This window comes from Octopus sinensis, unplaced genomic scaffold, assembly GCF_006345805.1.
Source record: "Octopus sinensis unplaced genomic scaffold, ASM634580v1 Contig02961, whole genome shotgun sequence".
NCBI lineage: Eukaryota > Metazoa > Mollusca > Cephalopoda > Octopoda > Octopodidae > Octopus > Octopus sinensis.
This window is the reverse complement of record NW_021826139.1, coordinates 1-13,513: the sequence shown is the minus strand read 5'-3', so window position 1 is coordinate 13,513 and position 13,513 is coordinate 1. Positions and strand designations below refer to the sequence as shown.

Below are 13,513 nucleotides of genomic sequence, written 5' to 3'. Positions count from 1 at the left end.
ACATCGGTTCAATGAATGTCCGTCTTAAACATATCAATTTCTGATGAACAAGTTCTTACGTATTTAAAAAAGGAAATGAATATAGTTGCATGAGGCTCATACATGTCACAAGTTAAGATCATTTCCATGTTTACATTTAAGATAGAAAAAATACACATCTCGGGAGTTCATTAGCAATGCAATTTGCCTAACTGGAAATGAGTAAAATTACTAGTTTTCAATGATCTTGGGGACCGTATTTCACTTCGATATTTATTTTAGGGAAGAGACTGGAAAGTGTAAAACTAAATAACCTGCAGAATTTAGTTATCTACTTTGAACTTCTCGGATTAAAACCTGTCAAGTGTGGGTGGCTTTACCTGTTAACTCTTTGGGTTCGATTAATTATAGCCCATGAATTACGCGAACGATTTCATTGACTAAATTATCGATCTTACATTTTTATAAGTATATTTCAAAAGTAGATATCTATATGACTGAAAGTATGCGGAACGAAAAAGAAGTCCTTATCAGTCAAGTCTACAGTAAAGACCTCTCCAAATTAGCTTACTGATATTTGGAGGATGCAAGTGTTACAAAAAGATGAAATTCTGCATGTAGAATAAAATTAGCATGAGACTGAAGAATAGAAACATGTTTCTCTAAAGGACTCCAAATTCCCGATGTTCAACGCATTGGAATAATGTCGTAGAAATTGAACTTTAGTAAATTAAAATAAATGAAGCCGTAATAATAAATAATTTACAACTTACCAGGCTGAAATATATTTACGTTCTCATAATAGAATCTGTCACCTTCCTGCAGCTTCTTAAATTGGAATTCAAAGAGTTTTGTTAACGTTACTCCAAGCATACTGGGACCGTTTATTTCTTCCGAAAAAGCTCCAGGTAGGAAACCAATGTCGTAAGGGTTCCTGGAATATATATATACACACACAGAGACATATATATATATATATATATGTATATAGTTGAAATTTACAAAAAAAAAAAAACGAAAGACGAAGACAAGTGTATAAACAAGAAACAGAGGTATTAGTTTAACGCTCGGGAAGGTTAGAAATTTTTTAACGTTTTTTACGTTTCGAGCATACGCTCTTCAACAGAAAGGAACACGATAAAATAAACAGAGAATTTTAAAAATGCTTTTGTAGCTAGCAGTCAATGATGGCGGCTGGCTCGACAGAGGTCGTTAGGCATGAGAGTTAGGAAGAAGGGGAGATAATAAAGTATTGGTGACCACAAAATGAAGGTGTGCGTGCGTGTGTATGTGAGAGTGTTTAAGTGTGAGCGTGTGGATAGGGGGTGGTGACTTAGACGTGTGGATGTGTGCGTGTGTGCATGTGTGCGCGCGTAAGTGCGTGCTTCTGTAATGTGTGGGTATGTGGATTTGGGGTGAGGGTGTGGAAGGCAGGGGTATTTATGTTGGAGTTGGATGTGTAGGTTGGGGTGGTGAGTTGGGATGTGTAGGGTGGGGTGTGTATGGAGGGGGTAACGATGAAGGGAGAAGGTGGGTAGTAGTGAAGAGAGGAAGTAGCTAGAGTTTTCTTGGGTCTGCATGCGTACCGCTGTATGTTCATCAAATTCGGGAATGAGTAAAATCAAAAAATTACTGAAACGCAAAAAAATTCAAGTGTGATATAATTTTGTGAATACTATATACCCTATGTGTGTGTGTGTGTGTGTGTGTGTGTGTGTGTGTGTGTGTGTGTGTGTGTGTGTTGTGTGTGTGTGTGTTGTGTGTGCCTGAAAGCGAAGCCTTAGCACGATAAACTAAAGTTTATAATGGTATATATCGTTGAAATGATAAAAATCAGGATGCCTGTAATGTCATAGGAGTAAATTTTCAGTATTTGCGCTGAATATATTGCTTGTGTTTCTACTGTTGATATGCTGATGAAGGCAATTGATGCAGAAACTCGTCTCCAGCTCTCCCCTTATCTTGAAACAATCAAACTGTCACTGTATTTTCTTTAACGACATACTACTTTTGGAGAGGTCTTCATTCTTGAGATTACTTTTCCTTTTCATTTGATGTTTCAACTATTTGCCACGAAGTGATAGTCGTCTACCCTCTCTGAAAGCGGAGATAATTCCACTCAATCAAGAATATATATTGCATGCCATTTAATCTCTCTTAATGTACTCCTTAATCTTATATATATATATATATCACCGTGATCACCGTGATCGACCAAGCTATCAGGTGTTGCTACGCATCGCTGGTCACAATGCGCTTCGCATTGTTTTTAGCCTTCAAATGACGCCACCCCGCTGGCTAAGCGAGCAGGCCAACAGAAGAGGGAGTGAGAGAAATTTGTGGCGAAAATGTACAGCAGGGATCGCCCCCCCCCCACCTGGCAGAGCCTCATGGAGCTTTAGGTGTTTTCGCTCAATAAACACTCACAACGCCCGGTCTGGGAATCGAAACCGCGATCCTACGACTGTGAGTCCGCTGCCCTAACCATTGCGCCTCCACTTTATATATATATATATATATATGATAGACAAATATTCTCCGTGTAGAATACACTTCGTAGTGTTCGGGGGATTTAAAGCTTGAGCAGGTATAGGAGTAAATGTAAGGATATGCAGATTAAGCCAGTTGATATGCAAAACATTAGATACATTTGATGCAAATAATGTGCAAATGTTTACACATAAAAAGGTTCGACTTACACAGAATAGAAATGATATCAGGAATTAAAGGAGTTGAATAAGAGTTTTACGAGCCCAACACGAGTTTCTATGGACTTGGTGGTCCGAAATAGTGATTAGACATGATGCCAGCCTCCGTCTTCAGGGAAAACTATTACATTTGAGATGTTGAGAGAAAGGAGATTAAAGATGGAATGATTTTGTGGAGAACTAAGTGTATTAGAAAAAGGAGTTGGGGTGGTATTGAGATAGAGAGGAAAAAATAAATTTCAGGGTTAGGGGTTATTAATGAAGCTAGTGATTGTAGTAGAAATGCGTGGAGGGAAAAAGAGGGAAGGGTGTTTTAGGTAGTATGTGAATAATGAACTTTGTATTAGTTTGTATGAAGGCTATAGAGTTAAAGGTTGAGGGAGTGAAAATGTGAATGACCATTATTTGATGGAAATAAGTTAACTGGTTCAGTGGCTGAGGGAGATTAGTAAGGTGTGTAGAGAGGTATCATTTAAAAGCCAAGTGTGTCAAGTTCTGTTAATTTGATTTTAATTTAATTAATTTAATTTCATTTTGTTTTATTTGTCTTTTTTCGGGTCCAGCAAAGTCATCACAAAGCAAGAGGTGTCATTTTGCGTCCTAGAATACGCTAAAACATAATTATGGACTTGTGTTCAACGAAATTCTCGTACAAGGTTTACGAAGCAGGCACCAGACAGACGTTCCATTTTGATTTGGCATGTGAAATATAAGGAGGAGGGGGTGTTTCTAGGATGGAAAATGACTTCTCTTGTTTTATGAATCACGTTACAAGATCTGAAAAGAGACATAAACAAAATTAAATTAAATTCAGTTAAAATTAAATTAACAGAATAAAACTTTACATATTTTTAACATTTAAATGGTACCAGTTCAGTCATGCTACCATTTGTATTTCATGAAATAAGAGTTCTTAGAATGTGACATAGACTTTTGAAACACAATGTATATATTAGTGAAAACTTAATGTTTTCATTAAAAAAAAATGTAGTTAGCGTGAATCATCGGACTCCTAATTTTAGTGCTGTTGACTGACTAAATAATGGTTATGTATATTTGGCATGAATATATATATGTACCGATGATATAGATTAATGAATTTTCATGCCAAATCGGTTTGCTTCAAATTAATTGCTGATGAGCTTACGATACAACATCCCTGGCTAACAAATCTTGTCAATTCAATTCTTAGGCTTCCCTAGTTATAGCTGAAACACAAAGAGTAGATTAAAAGAGATTTTTCCCAAGGAATATAAAGAAAATATTGTAACTGCCAAATTTCAAGTGAATCGCCAATATTCTGAATAGTATACAACCAGTTAAGGAGCAAATATGAAGACACTTCAGTATCCACTAACCCATAGAATGTGAGCAACTGGTTTTTATTTGTAGTATCATGTAAGGGTAAATTTGCAGCTGGTAAGGAATTTGTGATATGCAGCCAAACGAAGTACGTTGGTATTCCGAAATAACGCGCATCTTGACTTAGGACTGACACTACATCGGAATATGCACAATCGTTTCGGAAATTACAAGGTATTTCTCTGAAAAAAGAAAATTAAAAATATCAGAAAAAAAAAACGAAGTAATACTGTTATAGGAAGTAAAATATATACACATTATGATTTCTAAGATTGGTAAGACACTAGACGTTCCGGGAGGGGGAAACAATAAAATAAATACCAGTGATGTACTGTTCTTTTATTTTACGATCATCCGAACAATAAGTAAAATCTACTTCAAAAAAATGAACAAGGACAATTTTTTTGTCCACTGATCTAACCATACTGTCAAAAAGTAATTTTGTTACAATAATATGATGAATCAGTAACTTCTAATTCACATACACACACACACAAAACACATATACACACATATACTTGCCTATATATACAGATACGTACATACTAGCATTTATTTTACAAATACAAAGGCGCCGAGCTGGCAGAGTCATTAGCACGCCGGGCAAAATGCTTAGTGGTATTTCGTCTGCCGCTACGTTCTGAGTTCAAATCCGCCGAGGTCGACTTTGTCTTTCATCCTTTCGGGATCGATTAAATAACTACCAGTTGCACACTGGGGTCGATATAATCGACTTGATCCGTTTGTCTGTCCTTGTTTGTCGTCTCTGTGTTTAGCCCCTTGTGGGTAGTAAAGAAATAGTTATTTCATCTGTCTTCACGTTCTCAGTTCAAATGCCGCTGGGGCCGACTTTGCCTTTCATCCTTTCGGGGTCAATAAATTAAGACCAGTTACACAATGGGGTCAATGTAATCGACTAATCCCTCTTCCCTCAAAATTTCAGGTCTTGTACCTATAGTAGAAAGGATTTATTTTACAAATACCAGTGCTATTAAAAGAATGTCTGCTCTGAGAGAATTTGAATTTAGAAAGAAGAGTGTTCAACGGATTATTGACTTACTTTCCGATTTTTAAGCTGCAGTCTGTCAGCATTCCTTTAGTGATGCTTGCGAGCTTGGTGGCAGTGTCTATTTTTGTTTGGTCGTTTAATATACCTTTCAGATTAATATTTGGAGTTGCATCGATAGTTACAGTCTCTCTCAACATCGAAGCCATTGCTAATTTATAGGCAAGAACGAAAGAATGAGAAACCATAGGAAGCGTACTGCTGATGGGAGTACGAGTACCTGTAGTCAAAGACCTAACTGGAGTGCTGGCACCGAGCAGCATCGGTAAATATTCGTTGTACGTAATATGCTGGAATATTCCAATCAGTAACTTCCTTGCTTCAAATGAAGGGTTTGGTCTATGAAATGCAGTCATTTTACTGACCAGTCTATTGTGTTCATCCATAAGAACACGACTTAATGCGAACACTAAAGGGTTCTGATTGATATCACCTGCAGCTATAGAATATAGAAAAAAAATTTTTGTTTTTATTAAACAAAATTCAAATTTCTTAGTGAAAGATGTTACAATAAAACCAACAGGGTCAAATTTACATATCAATCACAATTATTTATTAAGTTGCAAACGACTGAAATACATAAGTTAACATTCGACAAAATTTGATCTCATTTCCGCTAGTGTTTGGCTTACTTAACTTCTGCTTTTTTTATTACATAGGAAGGATCTAATTCAAACATGGATCATTACTATTCCTTAAGCTTTCAGAATTATTGATGATCATTTTTTTTCATAGATTTATAATATACTAATAGAGTTAAAGACTTTAACAAAAGTATATTCTCGATTTAAGTGAATAAAATCGATAATAAATCAGAGTTGAATCCAATTTGTGTTGTTTTTGCCGTCTCTCTCATATAAAAGATGTACAGTATAAATTTAAAAAGATCTCTCTGAAAATAGTTAAGAAAGTAAAATTGAAAACATTGTTAATACTTCTGAATAAATGGACATACCTATCCACCATATTCCAAAGATATATAGGGCCTTAATGTAATTATGGGACAGAATCTGTGTGGCACATTATGGAAATAGTTGGAGTTTCAACTGCTTCACAGACGCTAAACTATAAATTTCACGGGCTAAAACTTTAAAGTTGAAACTGCTAAGTTGACAACGCTACAACGCAGAAAATTTGTCTCTATTTGCGTGTGTGTGTGTGTGTGTGTATGTATCGATTAATGAGAGGCGGAAGAGGTAAGATACGAGAATTTATATTAATCACTACATTTATATTAATCACTGGCATCGATCCCTCACGGGGGGGGGGGATACTTAACAACTAGTTAAGGAGCATCCAACGGTGAAGATATGTCTCTTCGAGTGATAAACACATACAACTCGTTAAAACCAAAAAAAGTTCCGCAATGTATTATGAATGTAGAAGATCAATAATAAAATAACAGATGCAGAAAGGAATCCGTTATACTGACCTTCTACATTCACGAAATGAAGCTATATCCTTTAATTGGCTGCTTTTCATTCCGAGAACTGAGGAGATACATTGCGGAACTGTTTTGTTTTTAACACGTTGGATGCTCCTGAACTAGTTGTTAAGTATTCCACCCGTAAGGGATTGATGCTAGATGTGTCGAAATAATTGTAGTGATTAATAAAAACTCTTGTCTCTTCCATCTTCTGTCTCGTATTAATCTGATACATAACGAGCACAGTGACTGTGCCCGTGTTTTACCAGTAAGCTACCAGGTATAAACCATTCGTTTTATTATCGAACATCTTTATATATATATATATATATATATATATATATATATATATATATATATATATATATATATATACACAAATGTAAATATTACCCACACACACACACAAATGCACAAACACACACACCACATATACATAGAAAAATAGAGAGAAAGAGACCAAGAGAGACAGACAGAGAGGCAGATAGAGAAATAATGATGATTATCTACTAAAGAACATCTTACCTCCGGTTATTGGGTTTCCCGTTTTTAGAAAAAATGTTGTAGGCGAAGGGAATTTTCCTAAAATTCGAAACGAAAAGCAAGAATGAATAGTGAGTTAGACACAATTATTTCTGTCTCCAGCCTTCCCTTATGATATTTCTTCTGTATTGTGTATCTAAGTTGAGAACGTCTTGTGATACAAGAACGTCTTGAACATGGTAAAATTTCGAATCCGTAGTGCAATATTATGTAATACCCATAAGTTATATAGCATTATTGCGGATTACAATGTACACTTAGAAAATATAGATGCGTAGATAAGTCGGTAGATACATATACCCGTGTGTTCAATGAAAAGTATTGGTCCTTACCGGACGGTAAATTGCCTAGGTAATGAACTGATGAATACAGAAAAGACAAGTCAATCACATGGGGGACTTTATTTTTGCCTTCCGTTTCTGAACCTGTTTGAGGGATAAAACAAGAATTAAAGTAAGAAAAATTTAGACAACAGTAGATATCACAATTAAGCAATTATTTTTTAATTATGAAGAGTGTTCAAAATGTCAGATACCCTTTACGCTTTTACCCTTTTAATTGTTTCAGTCATTTGACTGTGGCCATGCTGGAGCACCGCCTTTTTATTCTTTGTAAGCCTAGTACTTAATCTATCGGCCTCTTTTGCCGAACCGCTAAATGACGGGGACGTAAACACACCAGCATCGGTTGACAAGCGATGTCGGGGACACAAACACAGACACACAAACACACACATATATATACATATACATATATACGACGGGCTTCTTTCAGTTTCCGTCTACCAAATCCACTCACAAGGCTTTGGTAGAAGACATGCCCAAGGTGCCACGCAGTAGGAATGAACCTGGAGCCATGTGGTTCGTAAGCAAGCTACTTACCACACATCCACTCCTAGAAATTTAAAATTATGAATTATATGGTCAAATTCTGATTTCTAAAAATTAAAAGACCTTGTTACTTCGAAGTTCAAAGTATTGCTTTCAACAAAAAGCAAATAATATATATACAGAAACGTTTTTACAGCTGTTCGAGACATCTTTCCAAAAGAACAGCAACTATCTCTTCTCTTGTCTGTGATTTAATTTTGGGTAATTTTTATCATATTACTTCTCAGATGACCCTATTACGAACAGTGAAACGCTGAATTCCTCTTATACAAGCGTCTGGTGTACGTATATCAGGCCTTAACACTTTCGTATTCTTTTCTGAATATATTTTAAAACGTTAAGTATGACTATACAAACATTTGTAATTGTTTATCACTCTGAGAAGAATTGAAATTTTACATCGTTCCACTTGTGTAAGATTTAATTGCTCGCTCTTTTAAGGTACAGAACATGTATGTTTTGGAGTACTCTAACCCTGTCTTTATAACTGTCCCTTTTATTAAAACCTAATAGTATGGAGCTTTGCAAAGTATTATAATTGGAAGTATAGCTGACGCAACGTACACCATATATTGTATTTATTATATTGTTCTTTGTAAGATCTATTTAAAAAATCCCTAGGCGCAGGAGTGGCTGTGTGGTAAGTAGCTTGCTAACCAGCCATATCAATATTCTAAAGTTTGGACATACTATCCCTTATCCTTAAGCTGCTTCAGACAATTAGGAAGGGTTCCCGACTCGTTGCACCGTCTGCTTTCAATCTTGGATTGTGATTCGGCTCAGCCCAAACTCTCTCAGTTTTTGTCTGCTGTTGCCTACTCCTACAAGGATTGCACCTGTTTTTTGTTCCTGATTTAACCCCGATTTGTCCTAGAGCCCATAGAAGATTGTTTTTAGTCAACCATCCATCATGTCAGCTACCTACGCATCGAAACTGAGATCTGCAAGTAGGGCTTCTCATCAAGATGATGGTCCTACCAATAGTCAGCTCAACGAACAGTTGCTGTTGCTCAAACAAGAGGTTGAACACCTAAAGTCTGTTGTTGCTCTCTTACTGAATAAACAGTCTCCTGTTGATGCAGAGTCACCTTGATTTCTTCCCTGGAGACGTCCAAACCGAGGGAACAAATCGAGGCGGCCAAAGAAGGCGAAGGAACCAGCGGTCGTTTCTGCACATGATCGTTCCCGTGCGGATTCTTCCTCATCTGCCTTTTCGGTCCCGGAGGTTCCCCAACCTAATTTGAGGAGCGTAGACTCAAACCCACCTGGAGACCGTTGTTCTCCCCAAAAGAAGAAACGTCGTCAAAACTCCAGTGGGGCGGATTTAGCTATGAAACCTGACCATGATAAACGGTCTCCTGTTGACGCAGGGTCACCCTTGATTTCTTCCCTGGAGACGTCCAAACCGAAGGGAACAAAATCGAAGCGGCCAAAGAAGGCGAAGGAACCGGCGGTCGTTCCTGCACATGATCGTTCCTGTGCGGATTCTTCCTCATCTGCCTTGTCGGTCCCGGAGGTTCCCCAACCTTGTTCGAGGAGCGTAGACTCAAACCCACCTGAAGACCGTTGTTCTCCCCAAAAGAAGAAACGTAGTCAAAACTCCAGAGGGGCAGATTTGGCTATGAAACCTGATCACGATAAAATCTGTTTGGATTCTCCTTCACTTGTCCTTCCATTAATGCCATTGCTCAACCAATCTGAACGATCTCGATGTGGATTCATCTGGGGAGTGGTGCTCCCCAAACCGAAGAAGAGGCAGTGCAGTTCCAAACCAGGCGGGAAAATTATGACCACTAAATCCATTCGATCGACCCACAGGCCGACATGAGTCCGATGGCTATGAAACCACCCTTTCGAAATCCTCCAATGAAGAATCGAATACCGCAGCTCATAGTAGAGAACTTTTTGCCCACTCAAGATCGGCAATAATATATGGCAAGCTGAATCCACCTGTGATACAGGCATAAACCGCCTAAAAGATGACATTAATTTTGTTTACGTTTTGGTTGGAAAATTGTTCTCTGTGAACGAAAATGTCAGTGTCTTAAGGTCGCTCGGCTAGGAAGATTCCAAGCGAACCCAACCGCAGATACTAGACCACGCCCAATAAGGGTAATCTTTTCTTCTGATCGGGAGGCTTCAGTCTTTCTGAACAGAGCTCAGACGCATGCCTGGGAGGACCCCAATATGGGTTTTCGCGAGGAATACTCACTAAGAGAGAGAATTCGCCGGAGGAACCTGATATCCGAGCTAAAGATGAGGAGGAAACAAATGGGAGAGAAGGGTTTACGAATCCAAGATGGACAGATAATCAAGTCCTACCTCTGGTCCCATGCTGTAGTGCTGACAGGGAAAGTGATGTGAGGGCAAATCGAAGTGAAGTTGATACCCCCGTCAACGATGCTATCTCTGATGCCCTTTATTCTGCTTGTTCCCCAACTCCCGCCCCTCAGACTTCACAGCTCAGCATCGTCTACACCAACTCGTGCTCCTTATCCCAAAGTTCAGTGAACTATTTACACTGGCCTTACGCGACTCCCCTGATGTGATAGCTATCACCGAGACTTGGCTGACTCCAGCAGTAAAGGACTCAGAGATCCACCTGCAGGGCTACGTCCTTTTCAGATGTGACAGAGGAAAAAGGCGAGGTGGAGGTTTGCTGTGTATGTTAAGTCTGAGCACAAACCGTCCTGCGGTATTCTACCCACAAATGCTCAACCTACAACAAAATTCGATGCCGTCTATTGCAAGCTGAGCCTATCTGAGTTTTGCCTGCCCGTGTTGGCTGTCTACAGGCCGGCTCTAGCCGACCCCCAGGACGATGCTCATCTACTCGAAGCGATAAGATTCGTTTCAGCTTCGCATGACTGCTTGGTACTAGGCGACTTCAACGCTCCCACGATCGATTGGCCCGCATCAATTGTACAACATCTTCCGGTTCGGCCAGGCCCTTCTTGACGTGGCTGAAGATTGTTTTCTATCGCAACATGTTGAATATCCGACAAGGCATCGGTCTGGGCAGCAGCCATCTATGCTAGATCTGGTATTCTCCCGCTATCCAAGATCAGTGTCAGACGTATCTGTGTGCGCCCCTCTTGCCAAGAGTGATCATGCGGTCCTGAAGTTCGTCATGCACACAACTTTTTCCACGCCCACGATTACTTCGCTGCCACGTAGAGTCTCTTCTCTGCAATTAATCTTGAAATTCTAACCGAGGCTTCCGCGCTTCTGGACTGGCGTTCCCTGATGACGTTGTCCTCAGTTGACGAACTATGGTCATCCCTCAAAGCATATGTAATCTGTTTGACTGACCAGGCAGTTCCCGTTGGACTTCCAAGAGGAAGAAAAAACACAAGCCCTGGGTGACGAAGAAGGTTAAACGAGAACGTCGACTCAGAGATATTGCTTGGGCTGAATTCAAAAATCTGGATTCGACTGCAGCTTTTGAGGTGTACAAAACTCAACGAGACCGAGCCGTGAAAATGAAAGAAGGAACGCTTCAGTTATGAATACAAAATCGCGGCAAATGCCAGTAGCAATCCAAAAACCTTCTTTGCCCATGTCCAGCGGAATTCTCGCTTGAACAACCAGATTGCAACGTTGGTAGACTCAACAGGCGTATCGATTGAGGACCCTTATCAACAGAGTCAATTATTTGCCGAGGCTTTTTCAACTATTTTCAAACAAGATGATGGTCGTGAACCCCCTCCATTTGATAGATCGGTACCTCCAATGTTTCGATTGATCATCACGCGGGACCAAGTCAATCGTGTTATTCAAGACCTCGATGTCAACAAGGGTCACGGCCCTGACGGCATACACCCACGGGTTATCAAAGCGTTGGCTCCGGTCATCTGCGAGCCCTTAACACGACTATTCAATATGTCATTGGCGACGGGTGTTATACCTGCAGACTGGAGAACAGCGATAATCTGCCCAATTTTCAAGAAAGGGAGCCGCGAAGACCCGCTTAACTACCGACCGGTTTCCCTTACATCAATAATCAGCAAGATGTTCGAAACCATCCTTAAGAAAAGTATGATGCTCCACCTCCTAAACACAGCCTCGATCACTGATTCCCAACACGGCTTCGTGCCGAAGAGATCATGCTTGACAACTTACTAGTAATGGAAGAATTGGTGACGCGCATCCTCGATGATAGTGATGCTGTTGACATCGTTTTATTGGACTTTGCCAAAGCTTTTGACTCGGTAAACCACCGCCTACTACTTGTCAAGCTTCAAGCATATAGTTTCCATCCGGATATTGTACGATGGGTTGGTGCCTTCCTCTCAGATCGCTCCTTCCAAGTTCAAGTTAATGGTTCGCGGTCCGACGTCTCCAGTGCGAGCAGTGGCGTGCCTCAAGGTTCAGTGCTTGGGCCCTTGTTGTTCTTAGTCTTCATAAATGACTTGCCCGACGACCTCACGCAACACACCTTCTATTGCCGACGATATCAAACTGGTCGCTCCTCGCGGTAGTATAGAGGATCTTCGTCGATGCCTCCACCAAATTTGGAAGTGGTCTAACGATTGGGACCTGTGTCTGAACGTGTCAAAGTGCTGTCATCTGCCTGTCGGTCTACTCCTGCAACTCAACTTGATTTCGAGCCGGGTCGTCTGCTGCTGGAGAGGACCGATCAGGTAAAGGACCTGGGTATCTTGGTGGATTCCTCCTTTTCGCCTTCGGCCCAGTGCGTCCATGCTGCCAACAAAGCGCGCGGAATTCTGTTTTTGATTCGACGGTCATTCGGAATGCTCACAGCAGCATATTCCTGCCACTCTATGTCACGCTGGTGAGACCCATATTGGAGTATGGGATTCAAGCCTTTTCTCCTTATCTCCTCAAAGACATACAGCACCTCGAAAGAGTCCAGAGGCTGGCTACCCGCATGGTTCATGGTCTCAAAAATTTGTCCTACGAAGAAAGGCTGAGGACGCTCGACCTTTGTTCTCTTGAAAAACGCCGCCGCCGTGGTGATCTCATTCTCGCCCACAACATCATAAGCGGGAAGTGTAACCTCTCGAAAGAGCTGTTCTTCACTCCTGCTCCGGAGCGTCGGCTGCGGGGTCATTCCGAAAAGCTCTACCTGCGACGATTTCATCTCAATCGAAGGAGAGGAGCTTTCTCCGTCCGGGTTGCGGATCCGTGGAACAAGCTGCCAGACGAGATGGTGAAGATGCCGACGACCGCTTTGTTCAAAGCCTCCCTGGACTTCAAGTGGCCAGAACTCTTTACATGAACACCACCCTGTACTTAACTCCATGTCCCCCTACATGGCCTTGCTATTTGCTTTTGAGCCAAATTAACTAACTAACTAACTAACTAACTTCTTTCTTATTACACCTGAAACAATGTTATAACTAAAGAAAAAGAAACTTTTTACTTCTTACCTGTGCAGTGGATATTCTTTATAAGATTTGGTTTGTTGTATTTTATACATTTACACGATGGATTACGTGGGTCATTGGCGTTATTGGAATTAATATCATAGCAGGTGGAACTTCAAAAATAGAATGGTGTCATACATTCAGATTTT

General features: G+C 40.2%; 1 protein-coding gene across 1 annotated transcript; it reads right to left on the bottom strand.

Moving 5' to 3' along the window:
- Positions 1-752: 752 nt before the first annotated feature.
- LOC118760975 (eosinophil peroxidase-like) lies at positions 753-13,472 on the bottom strand (the record flags this gene model as incomplete). Its single annotated transcript, XM_036498610.1, has 6 exons — positions 13,368-13,472; positions 7,417-7,509; positions 7,067-7,123; positions 5,110-5,554; positions 4,046-4,231; positions 753-913 (listed from the first exon to the last, which is right to left on the bottom strand). Coding segments are annotated over exons 4-6 (739 nt in total), but the record flags the coding sequence as incomplete, so codon positions are not given.
- Positions 13,473-13,513: the final 41 nt, after the last annotated feature.